This window comes from Belonocnema kinseyi, chromosome 1 (genome assembly GCF_010883055.1).
Source record: "Belonocnema kinseyi isolate 2016_QV_RU_SX_M_011 chromosome 1, B_treatae_v1, whole genome shotgun sequence".
NCBI lineage: Eukaryota > Metazoa > Arthropoda > Insecta > Hymenoptera > Cynipidae > Belonocnema > Belonocnema kinseyi.
Window position 1 is genome coordinate 141,012,888 of NC_046657.1, and position 20,907 is coordinate 141,033,794.

General features: G+C 31.4%; 1 protein-coding gene across 1 annotated transcript in view; it reads right to left on the bottom strand.

Moving 5' to 3' along the window:
• LOC117168333 (protein phosphatase 1L) overlaps positions 1–20,907 on the bottom strand; it is a 50,792-nt gene that overhangs the window by 14,384 nt on the left and 15,501 nt on the right. The window contains exons 3-8 of the mRNA XM_033353949.1: positions 15,679–15,924; positions 12,882–13,079; positions 11,256–11,549; positions 10,502–10,661; positions 10,294–10,424; positions 6,154–6,461 (exon numbers count right to left, since the gene is read on the bottom strand). Of these exons, the coding sequence (XP_033209840.1) occupies positions 6,154–6,461; positions 10,294–10,424; positions 10,502–10,661; positions 11,256–11,549; positions 12,882–13,079; positions 15,679–15,924 (1,337 nt within the window). The remainder of the gene's footprint in view (positions 1–6,153; positions 6,462–10,293; positions 10,425–10,501; positions 10,662–11,255; positions 11,550–12,881; positions 13,080–15,678; positions 15,925–20,907) is intronic.

A 20,907-nucleotide genomic window follows, 5' to 3' on the forward strand; every position in this document is an offset into this window, starting at 1 on the left:
TGCCGTCCCGGTACTACTCTATTCATTTGGAGTAGTTCCATGGACGAAGAACGAGCTCAGATCTCTTGATATCGGGACAAGAAAGGTTATGCACATGAAGAAGAGCATGCATTTTAAGTCTTCCGTTCCGCGACTGTACATCTCACGCCGTCAAAGGCGTCGCGGAATATTGAGTCTCGAATGTCTTCACAACAGGATTATTCTGGGTATAGCACATAGAGTTGTAAATGGAAGAGACCCTCTTCTTAAAATGGTCAGGAATCACGAAGAAGTGGGCAAAGGAGCGTTTCTGTACAAAGCAGCGGAGGAGGCTGCTGAAGCACTCGGACTTGACTTCAGTATTAGGGGTGAGCAAAATGCATCAAATCTTATCTATCTCGAGTGCTTACTCCTGAAACCCCGGATTAAGAAAGCACAAGAGAAAAACTTTCATGAACAGCTTCTCGATAAGAGGATGCACGGTATCTTCCACAGAAATGTGAAGGATCAGTCAATGTCTTGTGAGCTAACGTTTGCTTTCTTTAAATCGCCCGGATTGAAGTCTGGTACGGAGGGTTTCATTTTTGCATGCTAAGATGGTGTCATTTCCACCTTAACATACCGTCGCCACATTTTGAGTCAAGACATTCCCGATGATAGCTGCAGGGCGTGCCATGCACACCCCGAGCATTTAGCTCACATACTACTATCTAGTTGTCCAACTCACGCGGAAACGACCTACATTCAAAGGCACAATGCGGCACTAAGAGTGCTTTATTACCATCTCTCTCACTCCTACGGCATTAACCTTAATATCGCTCTTCTAAATGCTCCTAGGGAAATTGAGTCAATTGTCGAGAATGGGAAGTGCCGCATATACTGGAACTTTATATTCTCGACAATTGTTTCAGTTGCTCACTCGAGGCCTGACATGGTTCTTCTTGACTTCGAGAAGCGAACCATGTTCGTTATCGAATTTTCGGCACCAGCTGATAAAAACATCATAGCCAAGGAGAATGAAAAGAAAGAGAGGTATCGAGACCTTATACGGGAGTTGCAACGATTGTACCCGGAATATTCTGTTAAATTGATCGTCCTTATCATCGGCGCTCTTGGAGGTGCCAAGTCTTCACTTGCTAATGGCCTAAACAGTATCCCTGCGTGTCAACAATATGCTAGAACACTTGCGAGAAAAATGCAGAAGGCGGTTGTTCTTGGGTCGCTCCGTGTTCTTAGGGTCCACGAGACTTTTGCTGGATCGTCGTATTGATTCCACCTATCTCATGGTCGTGAGACGTGGTTGTGGCTGAAGTTTTACCGCGATTTCGCTGGAAGCGGGTGCAATTTTTCAGATTAGCACCCGCTCCCGGCGAAATCCTGCGGTTGTCCTTATGACAAATTTTTGATTATATATATATATATATATATCAACGGCAGCGAGTGCTAATCTGAAAAATTGCACCCGCTCCCAGCGAAATCGCGGTAAAATTTCATTCACAACTCCTTCTTTTCAGTCGCCTTGGCTATGATGTTTTTATCAACAGGTGCCGAAAATTCGATAACGAACATGGTTCGCTTCACTAAGTCAAGAAGAACTATGTCTGGTCTCGAGTGTGGAACAGAAACAATTGTCGAGGATATAAAGTTCCAGTATATGCGGCACTTCCCATTCTTGACAATTGACTCGATTTCCCTAGGAGCGTTTAGAGGAGTGATATTAAGGTTAATGCCATAAGAGTGACAGAGATGGTAATAAAGTACTTTTAGTGCCGCATTGTGCCTTTGGATGTAGGTCGTTCCCGCATGAGTCGGATAACTAGATAGTATGTGAGCTAAATGCTCGCGGTGTGCATGACACGCCCTGCAGCTATCATCGGGAATGTCTTGGCTCAAAATGTTGCGACGGTATGTTAAGGTGGAAATGACACCGTCTTGGCATGCCAAAATGAAGCCCTCCGTACCAGACTTCAATCCGGGCGATTTAAGGAAAGCAAAAGTTAGCTCACACGACATTGACTGATCCTCCACATTTCTGTGAAAGATACCGTGCATCGCCTTATCGAAAAGCTGTTCACGAAAGTTTTTCTCTTGTGCATTCTTAATCCGGGCTTTCAGGAGTGAGTACTCGAAATAGATAACATTTGATGTATTTTGCTCAACCCTAATACTGAAGTCCAAATGTTTCAGCAGCCTCCTCCGTTGCTTTGTACAGAAACGCTCTTTTTCCTACTTCTTCTTGATTCCTGACTATTTTAAGAAGAGGGTCTCTTCCATTTGCGACTCTATGTGCTGTACCCAGAAAAATCCTGTTGTGAAGACATTCAAGACTCAATATTCCGCGACCACCTTGACGGTGCGAGATGTACAGTCGCGGAACAGAAGACTTAAGATGCATGCTTTTCTTCATGTGCATAACCTTTCTTGTCCCGATATCAAGGGATCGGAGCTCGTTCTTCGTCCATTGAGCTACTCCAAATGAATAGAGTACTACCGGGACGGCAAGCATGTTCGTTGCAGATACTTTGTTCCTCGCCGACAGTTCGGAAGACCAAATCTGCCAGATGAGACGATAGTATCTGCTTCGGAGAGTATCCTTTATAGATGTCACATCCTGAATGCGGCTCTGTGGCACGCCCAGGTGTGTATAAGTCTCTCAAGTGCAAAGGTGTCGTATAGCACTTCTATCAACGAGCTCAGGATCTTCAGGGATGCCATTAAGTTTTCCTCGCTTCAAATAAACATTGGCGCATTTATCTAACCCAAATTCCATTCCAATTTCCTTAGTAAATCGTTCGTCAATCCCTAGAGCTACCTGTAGTTGCTCTTTCTTTTTAGCATAGATCTTAAGATCGTCCATGTAAAATACATGAGTGACATTGTACTTTCGATCTGCAGGTTTGCCGCACAAGTACCCGTCGGAATGGCGAAGTTGTAGAGATAGTGGCAATAATGTAAGACAAAAGATTATTTGCGGATGAACCTTTAAGTTTTCCAAAAGACAGATGATAAGTCTATGGGAGGTCGAATCGAAAGCTTTCCGATAATCAATCCAGGCCATCGATAGGTCAGGCTGGTAGAATGCTGCATCTTTGCAGACACATCTATCGATGAGCAGGTTCTCCCGACATCCCGCTACGCCTTTCTTTGAGCCTCGTTCTTCATACATTTCTTGCCACACAGGTTCAATTGCCCGAACAATCCTATCATTTAGGATAGCTGTGAATATCTTATGAAGTATGTTCAGACAAGTGATTGGCGTGTAATTCTTCGGGTCAGCTAAGTTGCCTATTTTCGGCAGGAGCATTGTGCGCCCTTCCACCAACCACTCCGGAATCCGCTCTTCCGACTTTAAATATGATGTGAAAATACGGGCCAAATGCTGATGGGTTGAAGGAAACTTCTTCCAATTATTAGATAATATATCTTCAACAAAGAAAGTCATGGTTGAATTCTGCGTTAAAAAACGCAATGAAATAATTTTTTTTTTTTCGTTTCAAAATCTCAGCACCTGACGTCCTGAGAAAAAACAGAACTCACATTTGCATTCAGCATAGAAAACTATTTTGGAAATCATATCTATAGATATCATTCAATAAACACATAGGTCATATTTTGTTGAACAGTGTTTCAAGCAAAAATGTGATCGTATGAATACAGTCGGTTGGCCCTTATTCCTCAACTTTCCGAACTTCTCTGCTCTCATCCCCCAGCTTTGTTTGAATGCCAAAAAAAATCTCCAAATTTGAGAAAAATCCGTTAATATTTAGGGGTAGCGCAAAGACCAAGAAATTTCCCATTGATTTAACATGGGAAAAAGTCAGCTTTTTGTCAATCTAATATTTAAACGTGATAATATGTTACAAGTATTTCCTTGTTTCAGTATATTGTTCAGAATTCGTCACAGAATAAGAATTAAGCCTAAATTTTAAGGTTGAAGAATTTTAAGCCAATCTTATGGATCCCCAAAGAAATCCTCACAAGTGACAAATTTGAATTTTACGTATACTGTAAAAAAAGATTTGTGTAAAATTACAAAGTTTCGGAAAATTATATATTGTATCATTGTAAATATCACACACTTCACTGTGTGATTTTAAAAAAATTTGTGAAATTACATCCTCTAGCGATGTAAATAAAAGGACCCTCGAACAGCAGTGTAATATTACACACTCGATAAAAATAAAATTACACATTCCCTCGTACTAACTTTACATTTAGAAGGGAAAATTCAGTCGCAGCGTGTAAAAAAACTATGCGTCGGTAAAATCACTTTCCTGTGATTGAAAATTACATCGAGATTTTTAATTTTACCAAAGATCTTTAATTTTACCCTGGCGGAAACTGTAAAATTTTTGATTTATAATTAATTTTTTTTCTAATTTTTAATTAATCGTATAATATGTGAATACGAAAGCGTCTCTCGTGTTCGCTGTTTATCCATGCCTTCATCCTTTAATTTTGCAGCATTTTTATTCTTAATGTGAGGAAATTGACAACTTTGTTCAACTTTTTTGACAACTTTCACACAAAACTAGACCGAATTCGAGCTAGTCCTATTTTGCATTTTACATTTTCTGCTATTGGAACGGAAAAAATGAGGTTATACAAAACGTATATTTCATACTTTTGTTACGGAATATTTAAACATCAAAAAAATACCCTTAGTATCTTATGTGTTTTAGGTAAGTGGTAACGTGTCCGGCTTGTGTTTCTTCAATCTCCGTGAAATTCTACGAAGTTTGAGCTTCGAGTGTTCGAAACCTGTCGCCCTGATAAATTTTATTTTATTCTTTCACATAATGAATTTTACATTTTCGCGTGTAAAATTATTGTCCGAATTGGAATATCACAACAAATTCGTAAAGTTACTCCGATACACGAGGGTCCTTTTATTTACATCCACCAGAGATGTAAAATTCAATCGATTTTTTTTTACAGTGTAATATTTCGGTTTATTGACGCTTTTTAAAACTTAAAATAAAATAAAATAAATAACCATTAATCGGTAATTTGAGAATACCCAGTCATTTCTTAACTAATATTCAATTGTTTAAACAATTTTAATTTGTTTAAATATCTACGAGTATTCATAATAAACAAATTAGTACTTAAAAATATTAAAATTTGTCGAAAATTTAGTAAGATAAAATGTTTCTCTTGCTTTTTTTAGTTAAAATATATACTTGAACAAATAAGTATTATTTAAATAATTGTAAAATTATTTAAACAAATTATTTCGCGAGTTAACTGAAAAAACAAATATTCAAACATATTAAAATTGTTTAAACAATTGAATATTAGTTAAAAAATGACTGTGTATCCTGAAATTACCAATTGATGATTATTTTAAAACAAGTTTTAAAAAACCTCAATAAACAGCAATATTACGTAACATTCAAATTTGTCATTTATGGGATTTTCTTTGGGAACGCATAAGAGTGGCTTAAAATTATTTAACTTCAAAATTTATTCATGATTCTTATTCTCAGGCGAATTCTGAGCAATATACTAAAACACAGAATTATTTGTAATATATTATCGCGTTGAAATATTAGATTTTCAAAAAGCTGACTTTTTCCCATGTTAACTCAATGGGAACCTTCCTGGTCTTTGCGCCACCCCTAAATGTTAACGGATTTTGTTCAAATTCGGAGATTTTTTTTGGCATTCAAAAAAAACTGGAGAGTGAGAGCAGAGAAATTAGAGAAGAAAAAAAATCACCAAGTATAAATAAGAACCACCCTAGTATAGTCACGTGGACGTGAATATTTTTTAGGATTCCGTCTGACAAACTCGAGTAATGGTAGATGTACGCATGTATACATATAGATATATAGTAAATGTATGGGTTTAACAAAACTCTCTTCACTAATTTTTAATAAAAAATTTTCTTATTAAAAAGTCTAAAATCAGACCATTTTTAGCTATAAGTTCCGAGTATTTGTAAATTTTATAGAATTTCAAACTTTAAATTTACATGCTTGCTGGGAGAGAGGGACATGTCGGGACATGATTAGCGGTTGTTCCAAGCACTACGCTAGCGTTAGCATATCAGATTATTTTTCGAACCATAAATTCTTAAATGAAAGTCTTGATGTTAAGGTTCCGACGGGTGAATACCCCCTCATTCGTTTTTGAATCCAACAGTTAACTGGTAAAAAGAATTTTTCTCACCTATAGTAGCTCTGAAGTGTGATGCTTTTCGCGCCAAAGTGTGGCTCGTTAATACGGTCTTTGATAAATGCGACAGCCTCTTCATTCGTAAAAGTGTCCCAGAGTCCATCCGACGCAAGTACAAGGAACATCGGATTATGATCGCTAAGATCAAAAGTCAAAATATCAGGATCGGCGATAACCAGTTTCTTATCTTTGAGAGGATAATCTCCCAGGGCTCGGGATGTTGCGAGAATTCCGGCAACCCTCCAAACTCCGTTGAAAGTAACCAGGCCACCAGCTTTATTTATCCTTTTCCTCTCTCTTTGCTAAATACATTAAAATGTTATGCTTAACATATTTACTGCATGATTGCAGTAAATATTGGATATTCTGGTAAAAAAACGCTATTTATTATATTTGTTTGCGACTGTATGAAAAGGGCCCTTATAGCCGGTTCTAGTTTAGAAAATATTCGTGTTTCTCGAAGACAGGGTAAAAATTATTTTTTCGGATTTGCATGGCGGATAATGCTCGTTTTTCAACCTAATGGGTTCGTCTTGTGCTTCAAATTTCGGCATCATGACCCTATATGCAACTCCATACCGACAATAAGGGCTATTGTCATGCGTACGTGTAAATTTACAAAGAAATTGACCTAAGAACAATGATATGATATATTGATCCGCTTTTGTTTGCAACTGTATATATACCTAGTGAAGAAGGCGGGAAAAGTATGAAAAATGCGTCTTAGAATACGCCAGGTTTTAATAACAATACAATAAATGTGACTAAATACAAATTCAATTCCCTTTAATACGTGGTTTTCATTGATAATAGTCAATGTGGTCATTATTTTTAAACATTTTAAATGTTGGTCTTCAACTCCCAGTTTCGTGAGACTACGTGAAAAGGAGCCCTACAATTTTTAGAACAATCTGATAACATTTACAGGTCTTGCACGTACCTTGAATTTCCCCATATATTTTATATGGGAAAATTAAAAAAAAAAACGATCATAATTCGGAAAAAATATAAAATGGCTGCTGTTTTTTCACACTGATTTGTTAAAATTGGTATATTTTGTAGTAGAATCAAGCCGTTTAACAATAAATAACAGGGTGACCACAATTTTTTAAATTTTCGTCTCCTGGCTTTCTCCCGATGAATATTCGTAATTTCTCCCGGTTTATAAAAAAACTCTCTTTGCGAAACCCACAGTTTTTTCACATATATTATCAATAGCGGAAGCCGATACACATCAGCAAACCTTTTTGCAAGAAATCGATTGATTTTAAGTCTTATACTAAGTACTATACTAGGTGCGTATAAAAATACGAATTATAAAAAATATAATAAATATAAATAAAATTCCTTTGAAAATTTGTGTACTAAGTATTATTAGGGAATTTTTGTGCCTAATAAAGGAAAATACAGAGATTATTAAAACAATTTTTTAATAAAAAGTTTTGAATATTTTTGAAATAATAATGAATAATTTCGAATTGCAAGCATCTGAAATTTTAAAAAAATACACGAACAATCTTGGGCAATTTAATTAGAAAAAGGAGTTCAATTGTATATAATTTCTAAGTTGATGCGCTAAAAAATAAACAATTTGAATTTGCATTGGAGAATCACGAAACTAGCATGATTTTGGATTTAAATTTCGAACATAGCACAATGTCAAAACGTTAAAAATGTAATATTTTACGATTCAAATTTTGAAATTTGGGTCATTTAAAATTGAATATCCAAGTCGAAGCTTGTGAATTTGTAGAATTTTTTATTTTTATCACATAATAAAAGGATAAGTTAACATTAAAGCTGATTGGGCAAATTTTTCTAAAATAAAAAAATGAATTGAATTATTCTCACAACAACATTAAAAATAAACAGTAATTATAATAGGAACCGTTAAAACTGAAAAGATTTCTACTCCGGAACGTTAAAAGTCAAACGAATGCGAACTTCATTTAAAACTGAAAAAAATGTTAGTCACCAAAAATTATGATATTAAAACTTTTTATACCCAAGCTCTTTAAAATTTCAATTATTTATAGTAAATTTAAATCGCTTGTAGATTAATATTTTTAAATTGTTAATTATCCTTTCCAAAACTCTACCAATTTAATATTATTTGCAAAATTAAAACCTATGAAAGGGAAAAATTACAAGTTTAGTGTTAATCATGAAAATTCAGAACTCTAAAATTGTAACCATTTAAAATTACCGAAATTATTTCAGATACTTTACTTTTCATCCTTCTTTTTTATTTTAAACTCAAATGTTTAATTTCAAATCTTCCTTTAGAATTATTATTCATTCTAGAAATTTTCGAATAAAATATTTTTAACAATTTAAAATAATTTATTTCTTTGAATCTTCAACTAAAAATCGGACAATTTTAAGATCTTACATTGAAAAGTAAAAATAAAGAATACAACACAATATTGCTATAATATGATTCCATTTTTTGAAATTATACAATTTTAAGCTTTTCAATTAGAAATTGTTGTATATTTACATATAAAATTATTAAATTATAAACTGACTATCAAGGCTTTTAATATGAAAATTTGAAATACGTAATAGCGAAATGGTTCTGAAATTTTCAATAATTGAATTTGAAACTACAACTTTGTGAAAACAAAAAAATTAATTTAAAAAGCTTTAATTTCAAGGTTTCAAAGATTAGACTGTTTTAGAATTGCATATTAAAAACTATAATTTTAAATTTAAATCATATAAATTTTGAAGATGATAAGTATATTATTTAATAAGTTTCATATCATGTAGTATTAAGTGATATTTAAAACGACCAGATAGATTTTTTTGCTAAAAGATAAAATCAAAAATCAGTGTAATTTTCACCATTTCAACTTGCAAAATTTATAATACCGCGAGAAATATTGTGAACCTTTCAAGTTTAATTATTCTAGAAACTTTGAAAATTATATATTTTCAAGTACACCGGCCAACCGGTATAAAGTTCTAAAATGAAATACACACAATAGAAAACAAACGAAGAAATTATGGCTGATACAATTCAAAATCATCGTCAGCTATTGGTAAATTACCTATGATTACTAAAATTCAAGAAAATTTCGGAAAAATATGGCTTTTTTCAAGTATTGTATGAGACACATTTTTTTTTAATTATAAGGATTTCATTTCACAACTTTATTTTTCATCAATGTACTTGATTCTACAACAAAACATACGAATTGAAACGGAAAAGTATGAGAAAAACAATATTTTTGTTGATTTCGTTGGCAGCAATTCTTTTTATTTTTTCAGGATTGTAATATTTATGCATTAATAGTTTATTCCTATTGATACAATCGCTGGTCTAACCAAATTTGATAAAATTTCGTATAAACTAAAAAAAAAAATATTTTTTCAACATTTTATCAGCTGCCATATTGTAATTTGACAAAATGTTGTGCTGAACAATTCAGTAATTATTTTTTAATAAAAAAGGTCTTTTAACCGAATTTCAAGTGACTTCATTCGAAAACAGAAAAATATGACATTTTCGCAGAAATTTTCATAGCCGCCCTTTTGAATTTTCGAGAAAATTTGAATTTTATACATAACACATTATTTTAATCTATCAAAAGCTCCCACTCTCTACGTAAGCGTTAGATGATATTAAAATTTGAGAAAGTTATCTCCATTTTCCCCATACAAAATACATCAAAAAATTTAAGGCTTTTGCAAGACCTCTAAATATTATTCAATTGAGCTAAAAATTGCACGGCATCTTCTTATCATGTAACCTCGCGAAACTAGGAGGTTGGGAAATAAGGACTAAATAAAAAGTAATACGGAACGTTTACCTGGTCCTAAAATTTTATAATTAAAAAAACAAATTTAGTACAAAATTTCCTCAGTGCTTTTTATTTAGTTTCATAAATTTTCACCTGGATATCGTCTTTTTTGTAAACATAAGATAGTTTAAAAAATGTGAAAACATTTTTTGAGATTTTTTAATCCCTAAAATCCGTTTAGAGACCTTTTTTTGTATTATCGAGAAATAATTCTCCCTATATTTAATGACTCTGATAGTAAAATATTTATTCGGTTAATCTAAACATTGAAATACTGGTTTTAAAATTCATATGTAAAGAAAAAAACTATAAGACTGTAGTAAAATACCTGTTGCGGCTTGTGATCAAAGGAAAGTGGAATTGCATTTCCCTTTGCGTCACACATAACTCCTCTCGAATCCCCAACATTAGCCACTATTAATTTATCTCCTTCCATAAGCGCTATTAAAGCAGTTGTACCTAAAATAAAATAAGACTAATATTAAAAATACGATAAACAATTAATGTAGCGCCAAAGAAAAATAGAGATAATTTACCAGCTACGTCCATATTTTTCTTTGCAGCTTCAACCAAAAGTCTATCGACTGCGAGAACTTCATCCGTCAAGAGCCGACTGTAATTTATTTTGTTACCTTCAATGTAACTAATAACGTCAATTTTCGGCGGCGGATTTTCATCAAGCCTAGAAGGTCTTACCTGCAAGAAATAAAAAACGCTAAAAAATTTCAGTTTCAATAAAATTATGATAAATTACTTTAATACCGGAAATTATATAAACGGCTAGCGCGAGCGATACTAAAAATCGTTGCTGATTTTAAACCACGATAACACGGCCAAAAAAGACGTTTTGCAAAAAAAAACCAAGAATTTCTAGAATTTTGTACCTGGATTTCAACTTGTATTATAACCTAGGAAAATCGTAGAAAAAACTGAAATTTATGCTATGCAATGTGTGAAATATTATCTTTAATTTAAGGCAATGAAACTTAAAAACTCTTGAAGGGTTGCCAAGATATGACTAGAAATGTTCGAGCGCGTGAATTTGAATCGAATGAATTTGTAAGTTTTTTTTAGAAGTCTACAGAATTAATTTCTGGGAAAAAATTGTGGAAGCTTGTGCAAATTAATAAAAAAATATATATTTCCTTAAATTGAAAGTAGGATTTCAAAAATAGCATGTTTTAGATGCTAACTTTAGTAACGCTTGCGCTCTCCTTTCTTATCATTTCTTAAGGTCGTGTATGAAATACTTTATATTTCAGGTATAAATTCGAATTAAAAAATATTAACCTCTTTTGTTATTGGTCTCGAAAGACTGTCCAGTTTATTAAGCAACTCTGGATCTGTGACTCCAACAGCGTTTTTCATACAATCATCAGTTAGCGATGTGCTGACAGTTTTCCGAAAAGATTTTTTTCGTTCGAGAGGAATAGGTTCCGGTTTCTCTTCTTTCTCTTCTTTTTCCTTGACCTCTTCAGTAACACGAACTGAGCAAGGCAATTTTCCGGCAATTATATTTTTTAGTTCAACGACTTTCCTACTTATGTTTGGAATCAAGTTATCTCTTGCATAATTAGCTGCAAACTAAAGACAAAAGTGATAAAAACAATATTCTGCCTTTTTATCATAAGTGAAGTACAATATTCGATTGAGTTAGAATCTCATTTGGTGTGATAGAAATAAAAGTCAAATGAAGAACTTCCACGTTCTTAAAATATCCTGAAATTATCATTATAAAGATTCCAGAGTTGTAAATAAAAAGTGTATGTTTTCATTTATTAATTTTTTTTATGAAAATCTAAGCATATATATGTTTAGAAATATTCTGACTTTAAACTTTCAATCTAAAAAAAAAAAAAAACATCAAGTAAAGGCACCAATAATCGTTGACGTTCCTACTATCGATGTCAAAGATTAGATTTTTATTTATTTATTTATATAAATATATACCACCACAAAATGTTCCCACTGCAACCTGAAAAAAGGAACATCCTCCCCTTCTCTCTTAACCCCAAAAAAGAAAAAAAGAAAATCATTCGTTTTTAATTTAGACAAAAAATAAAAAGGAGGAAAGAAAAATGAGAAGGCAACCCAAATTCCCTTCCTTCTCTTTTTTATTTCTTTCGTCCTTTTTATTCCTACCATTATCAAATCACAATAAGAAACATTTGTAAAAAATAATCACCGACGTTTCGGCACTCATACAGCACCCTTATCAAGGCAAAAAAATAAATAATATAAAATAAAAAAAAGAATAAAATAAAAGTAAAAATAAAACAAAAATAAAATAGAAATAAAATAAAATAAAAATATAATATAATATATTGGTGATAAAAAGGACGAAAGAAATAAAAAGAGAAGGAAGGGGATTTGGTTGGTTGCCTTCTCATTTTTCTTTCCACCTTTTTATTTTTTGTCCAAATTAAGAACGAATGATTTTATTTTCTTTTCTTCTTTTTTAGGGGTAAGAGAGAAGGGGAGGATGTTCCTTTTTTTTAGATTGCAGTGGGAACAGTTTGTGGTGGTTGTCCAAATTTGGTCGTTAGATTCTTGATTCTATTTCCAGGAATTCTTCTCATCAACTTGATTATTGGACGTTAAAAAGGGTTTTGAGTTAGATTTGAATCTCATTTAAATATTCTAAATTCTAACTTTATTTTACACAATTATGATTTCATTGATTTTTCCTGACCTCTCGTGTTTTTGGGTAAAAAAGCTAATTTCAGAAGTGTTGTGGTCAAAATGTAATCTCAGAATGCATCGTAATCGTTTCATTAGCGAGCTGTTTAAAATTATGTAAATTACATTATATTAACAAATTTACGGATTTCGTTTGGAGGAGATAAGTAGGGCTAGCAGCAGCTCAGCCAGGCTCAAATTTAAATGAATAAACAATTATCTAAAACATTGACTTACCTCTCCACCGTGTCCATCAAATACTGCAAATATAGAGACTCCAGTATTATTTATATCTTCGTTTATAACGAAACGATCTTCCATATGTGAACGATGACCTTGCACCGCATAGGCAGCGACATAGCCTTCTTTTAATTCCCAGCTTAATTTTTCGCCATTGCTTATATTATTATTAACTAAGAACTGCAATTTTGAAACCTATTCAAAAGGTTAAAATCAGTTAGCAAGAAAAGTTTTCCAAACCACACTAGTTCGAGATTTTTCTTCTTATTTGTGCAAAATCAATCAGACCATTTTAATTTTTCTTAATTGATTAAGAATCCGGAAATGAAAATTGCCCACCACGCCATTTTTTAAAAAATAAATAAGATCTAAAAATATACCAAAAAAAACACCTTTTTCCCTTTTCGAAACATTTTGGATAATAAAATCAATATCGCATCGTGTTATTCATATTACGTAATACAGGGTGTCTAACGATTCTTAGGAACAAAATTTAAGGTCTTTTCCAGCTTTTCCAGCTTTTCCAGGTCAAAAATCAATATGTTCCAGATCTCCTTTTTTACATCAAATAATGAAATAAACGGTTGCCATACATGTAAAAAATGAGCCATTAAATTTTTTATTGGCCCAAAATTTCTAAAGAAAAGCTGAATCGTAAATAAACAAATTCTTAATTTTTTGCGAACATGAGTCGTCTTTGTGAAATATTTAGGAATATTTTTTAATCTTTCTAATGTCTTTAAAATAATTGAAATTTTTTAGAAATATTTTGAAATATTTGTGAAATATTACAAATTTTAGTGAAAGCTTGAAATTTCGGTGGAATCTTTGAGAAATATTTTGGCATTTTTCAAAGCTTTTGTAAAACCTTTAAAATTCTTGAAATATTTGAAATCTTTGTGAACTCTTTCTTTACTCTTTCTTTGCAAAATCTTTTGTGTTTGTTTAAAATCATTGAAGTCTTTTGATATCTTCTCAAATGTGATGAAACCTTTTGAAATCGTTTAAAATATTTGAAAATGCTTTCAAATTCTTGAAATCTTTTGAAATCCTTATGAATTCTTTAAAGACATTGTGAAATCTTCTCTAAGTCTTTTGTATTCGTTTTAAATCACTGGAATATTTAAAATATTTGGAAAATCTTTATGAAATTTGTTGTAATCGTTTAAAATCACTGGAATATTTTAAATCTTTGTTAAATTTTTTGAAATCCTATACAAAAATTTTACATTGTTTAAAATATTTTTTAATATTTGAAATCTGTTATACTGTACCCCTGTTAAAATCTTTTAAGTCCTTGAAAGCTTTGAAATCTACGAAAACTTTGTGAAACTTTGTTAAATATTTATAAAATATTTGAAATGTTTCTTCAATCTTTGTTCGTGAATTTTTTTCTGTTGGTTTGAAATTATTAAAATCTCCTCAAATCTTCTCAAATTTGTTGAAACCTTTTGAAATCATTAAAAATCTTTTAAATGTTTTGAAATCTTTCAAATCTGGTGTACTGAACCCTTGTTGGAATCTTTAAAATTCTTGAAACGTTTTGAAATCCTTCAGAATTCTTTAAAATATTTGAGAAATCTTTTGAAATCGTTTAAAATCTTGTCAAACATTATTAAATCGTTTAAAATCTTTGAAATGGTTTGAAATCGTTGCAATCTTGTGTATTGGACCCTAGTTGAAATCTTTGAAATTCTCGTATCTTGGGGAAATATTTTGAAATGTTTATAAAATCTTTCTTGAATCTTTGTTTGGAAAATCTTTTGTATTCATTAAAGTCATTGAATTATTTGAAATATTTTGAAATCTTCTAAAATATTCTAAAACCTCTTGAAATCGTTTAAAATTTTGGAAATCTTTGAAATCTGGTGTACTGTACCCATTTTGAAATCTTTGAAATTCTTTAAATCCTTAAAGTTTTACAATGTTTGTGAAATTGCTGTGAAATCTTTATTGAAATCTGGCGTGTGCGCCTTTTGTAAATCGTTAATATCCGCGAAATCTTTATGAAACGTTGAAGATATTAAAAATATTTTGAAATGTTTTAAATATTTTGAAATCTTTAGAAATATTTGGTAACCTTTTGAAATCTGTTGTACACTCAAAAACCGAGTGGTCAATCCCTCAAAAAATCCGTTGTATGATCATGGCTTATTCTAATTCTGAAACTGAATTAAAATCAAAATGTTAAACTAATAATTTTTATAATTTTTAAGTTGAATACCTCAACAAATGTGCCTTGAAATATCTTTATTTATTCTGTAATAATCAAAAGATAAATTATATCTTGACGAATAACAAAATTTTCAGCAGCAAGATTTTTTCTAAACGAGATGTTTCTTTCATAATAGGCTAAAAGATTTAAATTACTCTTCGCATTTCGATAAAATTACTGTTTTAAAAGAAAGAAAAAAAGAATAATTAAAATTCAAGGTTTTCGTGAAAAAATCAAGGAGATTTCCAGGTTTTCAAGGTTTAAAAAAAAAATTCAAGGAGAGTTCCAGGTTTTCAAGGTTTTCAAGGTCACTGACACCCTGTAATAGTAGTACACTGGGAATCCCACTTAAGTCGGTTTCTGAAACGCTCAAAATTGCCTCGACTTAAAGTGAACACAACATTACCTCGTTCAGAACGTAAACAGTCAGTACCGTGTGAACCATTTCTTAATATTACACAATGTCCATTCTCAGTCCGTAACCGCCGCAGCAGCAATTCGCGGAACGACTTAAATGGGAGAGACTTAAAAAGGATTCCCAGAGTACTGTCTATTGTAAATAAGTTATTTTGTTTCTACCTTAGATGTAGTTCGACCTAGTGTATACTGGATCTTGTCAAATAATACTCGGCTCCAGACATCAACTGCTTGGAGGTAGAAGAGCATTACGCAAATTAGAATACCACAGAGAAGAACCTCCGGTTTTAGAGCGTACGCCCTCATCAGTCGCCAGCAATACCCCAATGGGGCATTTATACCTGCATTCAATCCCGTCGGAATTCCGACTGCGAATTTTGATACCAGCTTCATGTGTGATATGTATGTCTGAAAATAAGTATTTAAATTGATTATTTCATCGATTCAAACTTGGTACATAGCATTTCAGAAAAAGTAACTTCATGGGTCATTTTCATCAAACTTAAGTTTTTTGTAGGTCTAACTTGCTACAAAGGATGTTAGTGAATCACTTTAGTTGTACGATAACGACAGTGGGGTCATATAGTATCCATCTGTTTTTCTGATGAGAGAATGTGTCTTATTACTTAAATTAATTCGACCCATTTGACTCAAATTCGTTGCTCAGGGCTATTCTAAATTTATTTTTTCGGTATTAAATTTGTAAAGAGATAAATTTAACATCGCATTAAAGTGTCTGCAATTTGGCTATAGTAATATAATTGTGTTTCGAAGAAAGAAAGGTGTAATGTATTGTACGCAATAACATTAATTTATCTAAAATGCAAGCATTTTAATGCGATGGTGAATTTATTTCTTCATACATTTAATGCCGAAATTCTAAATTTAGACCTTGAATTCGTAATCAGCGACCCCCAAAACCCAAGGGGCCGTCCATAAATCAGGTGATCGGTTTTTCGCTAAATTTCAACCCCCCACTCCCCTTTATTATCACGTGACTCTTTTAAAAATGAGAAAAATGTATATAACATGACAGGGAACATTAAAAAGGATTTTTTAAGACTATTAATTGCGAATTCTATAGAATTGAATAGTGTAAAAAATATAGGTTTAGATGCTGAAGTATTCTTTTATAAAATTCTATGTAGTACATCGTGTAGCATTAGGTATTTCATGTTCAGTGGGGAAATTCGAAAGATGTCTGTACGCTGAGGGCCAAGCAATTATCATGGGAAAAAAATTATTTTTTAATAACGAGGGAAAAAATTATTTTTCACCGTAAGTTTATTCGGATATTATTTTTTATTTTACAAAAACTATTCATTGAAATAAGAAAATCGACCATTTTTTTAAATATTTCATTAATCATTTGAACAATGTTTGAAAAATAAAATCTACATACTTTTATTGTGAAAAATTATTTTTAGTCGAGTAATTAAAAAGTGAACTATCAGAGATTCTAACCTCAGATTATATTTGACTGTATTTTATAAATACATTTACTTGTGAAATTAAAAAGCTTTAAGAATTTAGAAAACACACATAACGAACATGTCAAATGAATTCGGATATGAACACTGTTACAAAAATTAAAATATAACTTAATAATTTAATTAGTTAAATTTACTAACGTTTGTTCAATAACATTATATGAAAATTATGTAATTTGTTATATAAAAAGGTTAATTAGTTAGAAATTGTGTTTCTTATCATATTTTTGGAAAATAAATTTATAATTAAAAGCTAACCATTTTTAGCAGAATTCGTCGAATTTTTTAATTGTGGTTAACCTATTGGGTCCACCCTTCTTAATTTTTAAATATTAACTTCAGACTCATAATCAGCGACTCCAACCCCCCCCCCCCCCCCCCCCCCCCGAATAAAAATTTAATTTAATTTTTGCTTAAGATTTGTAATCAGCGACGCCAAAAATCCCCAAACAACCATTTTTAAGCAAATCCGTTTACATTTTTTAAAGATTCTCCGCCATTTCTCATATTTTAATTTTGATACCGGATTCGTAATCAGTGACCTCAAAAAGCCCGAAATAACCATGTTCAGCTAAATCCGTGAACTTTTTGAATTTATGCAAAAGTTCGAGGTCGCTTGGCCCATCCTTAATGGTAAGTAGTGGTTCACCAGTTCTAAAAAAAAAGAAAAAAACAACACAAATGAAAAATATTAAATAGTACAAGAAGACAGTAACGCTGAAATTTAAGAAGCTATATCCTGTTACTTTAAGGTAATTTTAAATGGAAATTAATTAATAAAAATTTCAGAATTTTTTTTTTACAACGCTTGTTGCGAAGATGGATTATTGAATTTTATTTTAAAAAATGAGTTTTATTTATTTTTTCGAGACAAATGTTTAATATTTAGATATAAAGGAAACATACAATTTGCGGCGAAACGGGACACGTACTGGGGTGAGACGGAACACTGTTTCTCTAGCTGCAATCATCTTTTTCAGAGCTAACAGACGTACACAAAGTAGATTGTATCTTATTTAAATGTATAAATAATAACGAAATAGACAGTCAATAAAGCAGAAAAATGTTGAAAGATTCGAAGTAGAAAGATCAATTTCTGTATATTACAAAATGTAAGTGTAACTTTATATTATTGTACGTATTTTATATTAAGTTCTTTCGTGAGATGTGTTGGAAATATTATTTTTCGAATTTTATTTTTCCTTTGTCGTTTTCATAGTTTTATTTCAGAAAGCTTTCTACAAAATTACAATGAATACTAATCTACGGTATATGCAAAATCATGGTCTATTATAAAGACAAAGATATCATATGTTGGTGTTCATTGTAATTTTTTAGAAAGCATTGCGAAATAAAACTATGAAAACGATAAAGACTGTGACCAACCCAATATTGTTAGTATACATATTAATGAAGTACAGAGATTAGATTTTTTTATTTATACTAATTTGCAACTTCTTTTTAGCCATACAAATGTTTGTCTTTCTAAATATTAATTGTACACGCATTAGCAAAATTTATTTGAAAATATTAATATTTTTATCATTTTAATGTCTGTGTAAGAAAATGTTTTGTTTTTTACAAAAGTCTTTGAATTTCAGAAAACTGTCAAACATGAAGCATGTCTTACACAAATGGAGCAGGCTATTAAAAAGTATTAAAATCTGAGGAGACGTTTCTGAACTAAATAAATTCTATGCTAAAAAATATAAAATATAGCTAAATATACCTTCAAGCTCAATAAAATCATTTTTAGAAATATTTTCACTATCATATTTGAGCAATTCCATCTGAAGAATCTGAAGAATTTCAGCTATTTTTAGTTATTTCGAAGAAAATTCTAGTATCCGTTCTCTTATGTGTTGAAATAAAAAGTCTACAATTATTTTAAAAAACTAAAAAAAACTTAGGCGATATTCAGAGTTCGAAATTTTTGTACTTTCTTGTTAAATGATAATAAGATCTATAATAAGATCGCGCTTCGCGCTCGGATATTTATTCTTTGCATCTGGAATGCTTGAAAGAAACTTTATCAAAAAGATCTCTTTTAGATGGCAGTATTTATATGCGTCATCATATTCTAAATTGTCTACTTAATTAAGTATAGTCAAAGATTAAGTTTCTCAAAGCTCTGTAGGCTTTGAGGTACACATTCTCATTGTGACACTCGCGCTGCGCGCTCGATTTCCGACAGACATTTGTAAACAGATTTTGTTGGATTTTTTTCCCGTAACTTTCGTCTTTTTCCACACATTTTTTTTTTTACTTTTTTCAACGGTATTTTTCATGAATAAAACAAAAAGTTCGCGTCCTCTCAAGAAGTGATTCTTAACGAAATTGTAGATCTTTTTTGGGATAACCATTTTTGTTAATTCATCTTTTTTTTGTATCCTACATAGTTGGTCCACAAAATAGAATTTTTTATTTTCCATTATTTTTTGTGCAATCAAAATTTGAATTTTCGATTTTTGAAGAAAATCCAAAAATTGGTTATGATAATCTTGTAGGGATTTTAAAAAGAAATGTTTTTCTTCTCTTGACTTTTTTTCATATCGTTCGTTTTTCGGCTTCAAATTTTGATTTTCGGTTATTTAAAAAAATTTTGAAAACGCTACAACTCTGAGAATTTTCTTTTTATCGAAAAAAGTCATAGGGATAAATTGTTTGTTCTTTTCAATACTATAAATATCCGTACATAGAATTTTCAAATTCAGAAGAAAGTGGTCTCAAAAATTTTCAAAATGCGCTCACTTTTTGAATTTTTATCAAAAATGGCTGGTTAGCGAACTCGTGCTTTCTTTTAGGACCTAGAAAAAGTGCGCCAAAGATCGATTTGATTCGTTCATTTTTTCGAGAGTTATCGTGTTTACGGACGAACGGACGGCCGGACAGACAGACAGGCAGACGTCACCGTGAAACCCTGATTTTCGGATTCAGGGGGTCTCGAAACATGGAGATCCGTTGAAAAAGTGTGATGTAAAATTTCCGACAATTCTAATACTTTCTCAGTCATAAATGATGAGAAGGTAAAAAACTTCAAAAACTTTTTGGATTTTTCACAAATAAATTTTTAAACTGAATTTCTAAAAAAAAAACTTTTCATTTTCTTCGTTTTTGTATATAGATAGCTTACAATGTCCTGTACAAGCCCTGTAAATACTAAAATGGGATTTCCCTTAGTTTTCGAGAAACAATTAAGAAGGTTTGTCGTAGCTTTTTGTCTCCAATGCCAGAGAATCTGAATTCTGAAGTTCGTGCATACGATTATAATATTGTTCTATCGTTCGTCTATTGTTTACATGGGATTCAGATCGTGCGGATTCTTTCGGCGTAAGTTTTTTATTATTTCTCGAGAACTATGTGAGATTCCATTTTTATTTACAGGGCTTGTAGAGTATATTGTGAGCTATCTGTATAAAAAATAAAGAAAATCAAAAGTGTTTTTTTTCAAATATTGAGTTTCAAAATTAGTTTTTGAAAAATCCAAGAAGTTTTTGAAACGTTGTTCTAAAAATATTGTTTTTAAACTTCGCCCTATTACGAATAATTAAAAACATATATGTATACCTTAATATCATTCAAATCACCAAAGTTACGAAAGTTTAAAAAAAGACCAAAATGTTCAATTTTGAATATCTCCAAAGTTTATTGATTTATTCAAAAATTATTTTGAGTTTTTCTTTCAACGCCTAAGAGAACGGATATTAGCACTTTCATAAAAATTACCTACAATATCTGAAATTCTTCAGATTATTTGACATGGAATCGCTCATTTCCTACTTCATTCAAATGCAAATAAATATTTTCATTAAATTCTTGTTAAAAAACTAATTGGTATTGCTTTTTCATGAAACAAGGTGAATCTTATCTAATTTTTTAAAAATCTAAAAGTTGATAAAGA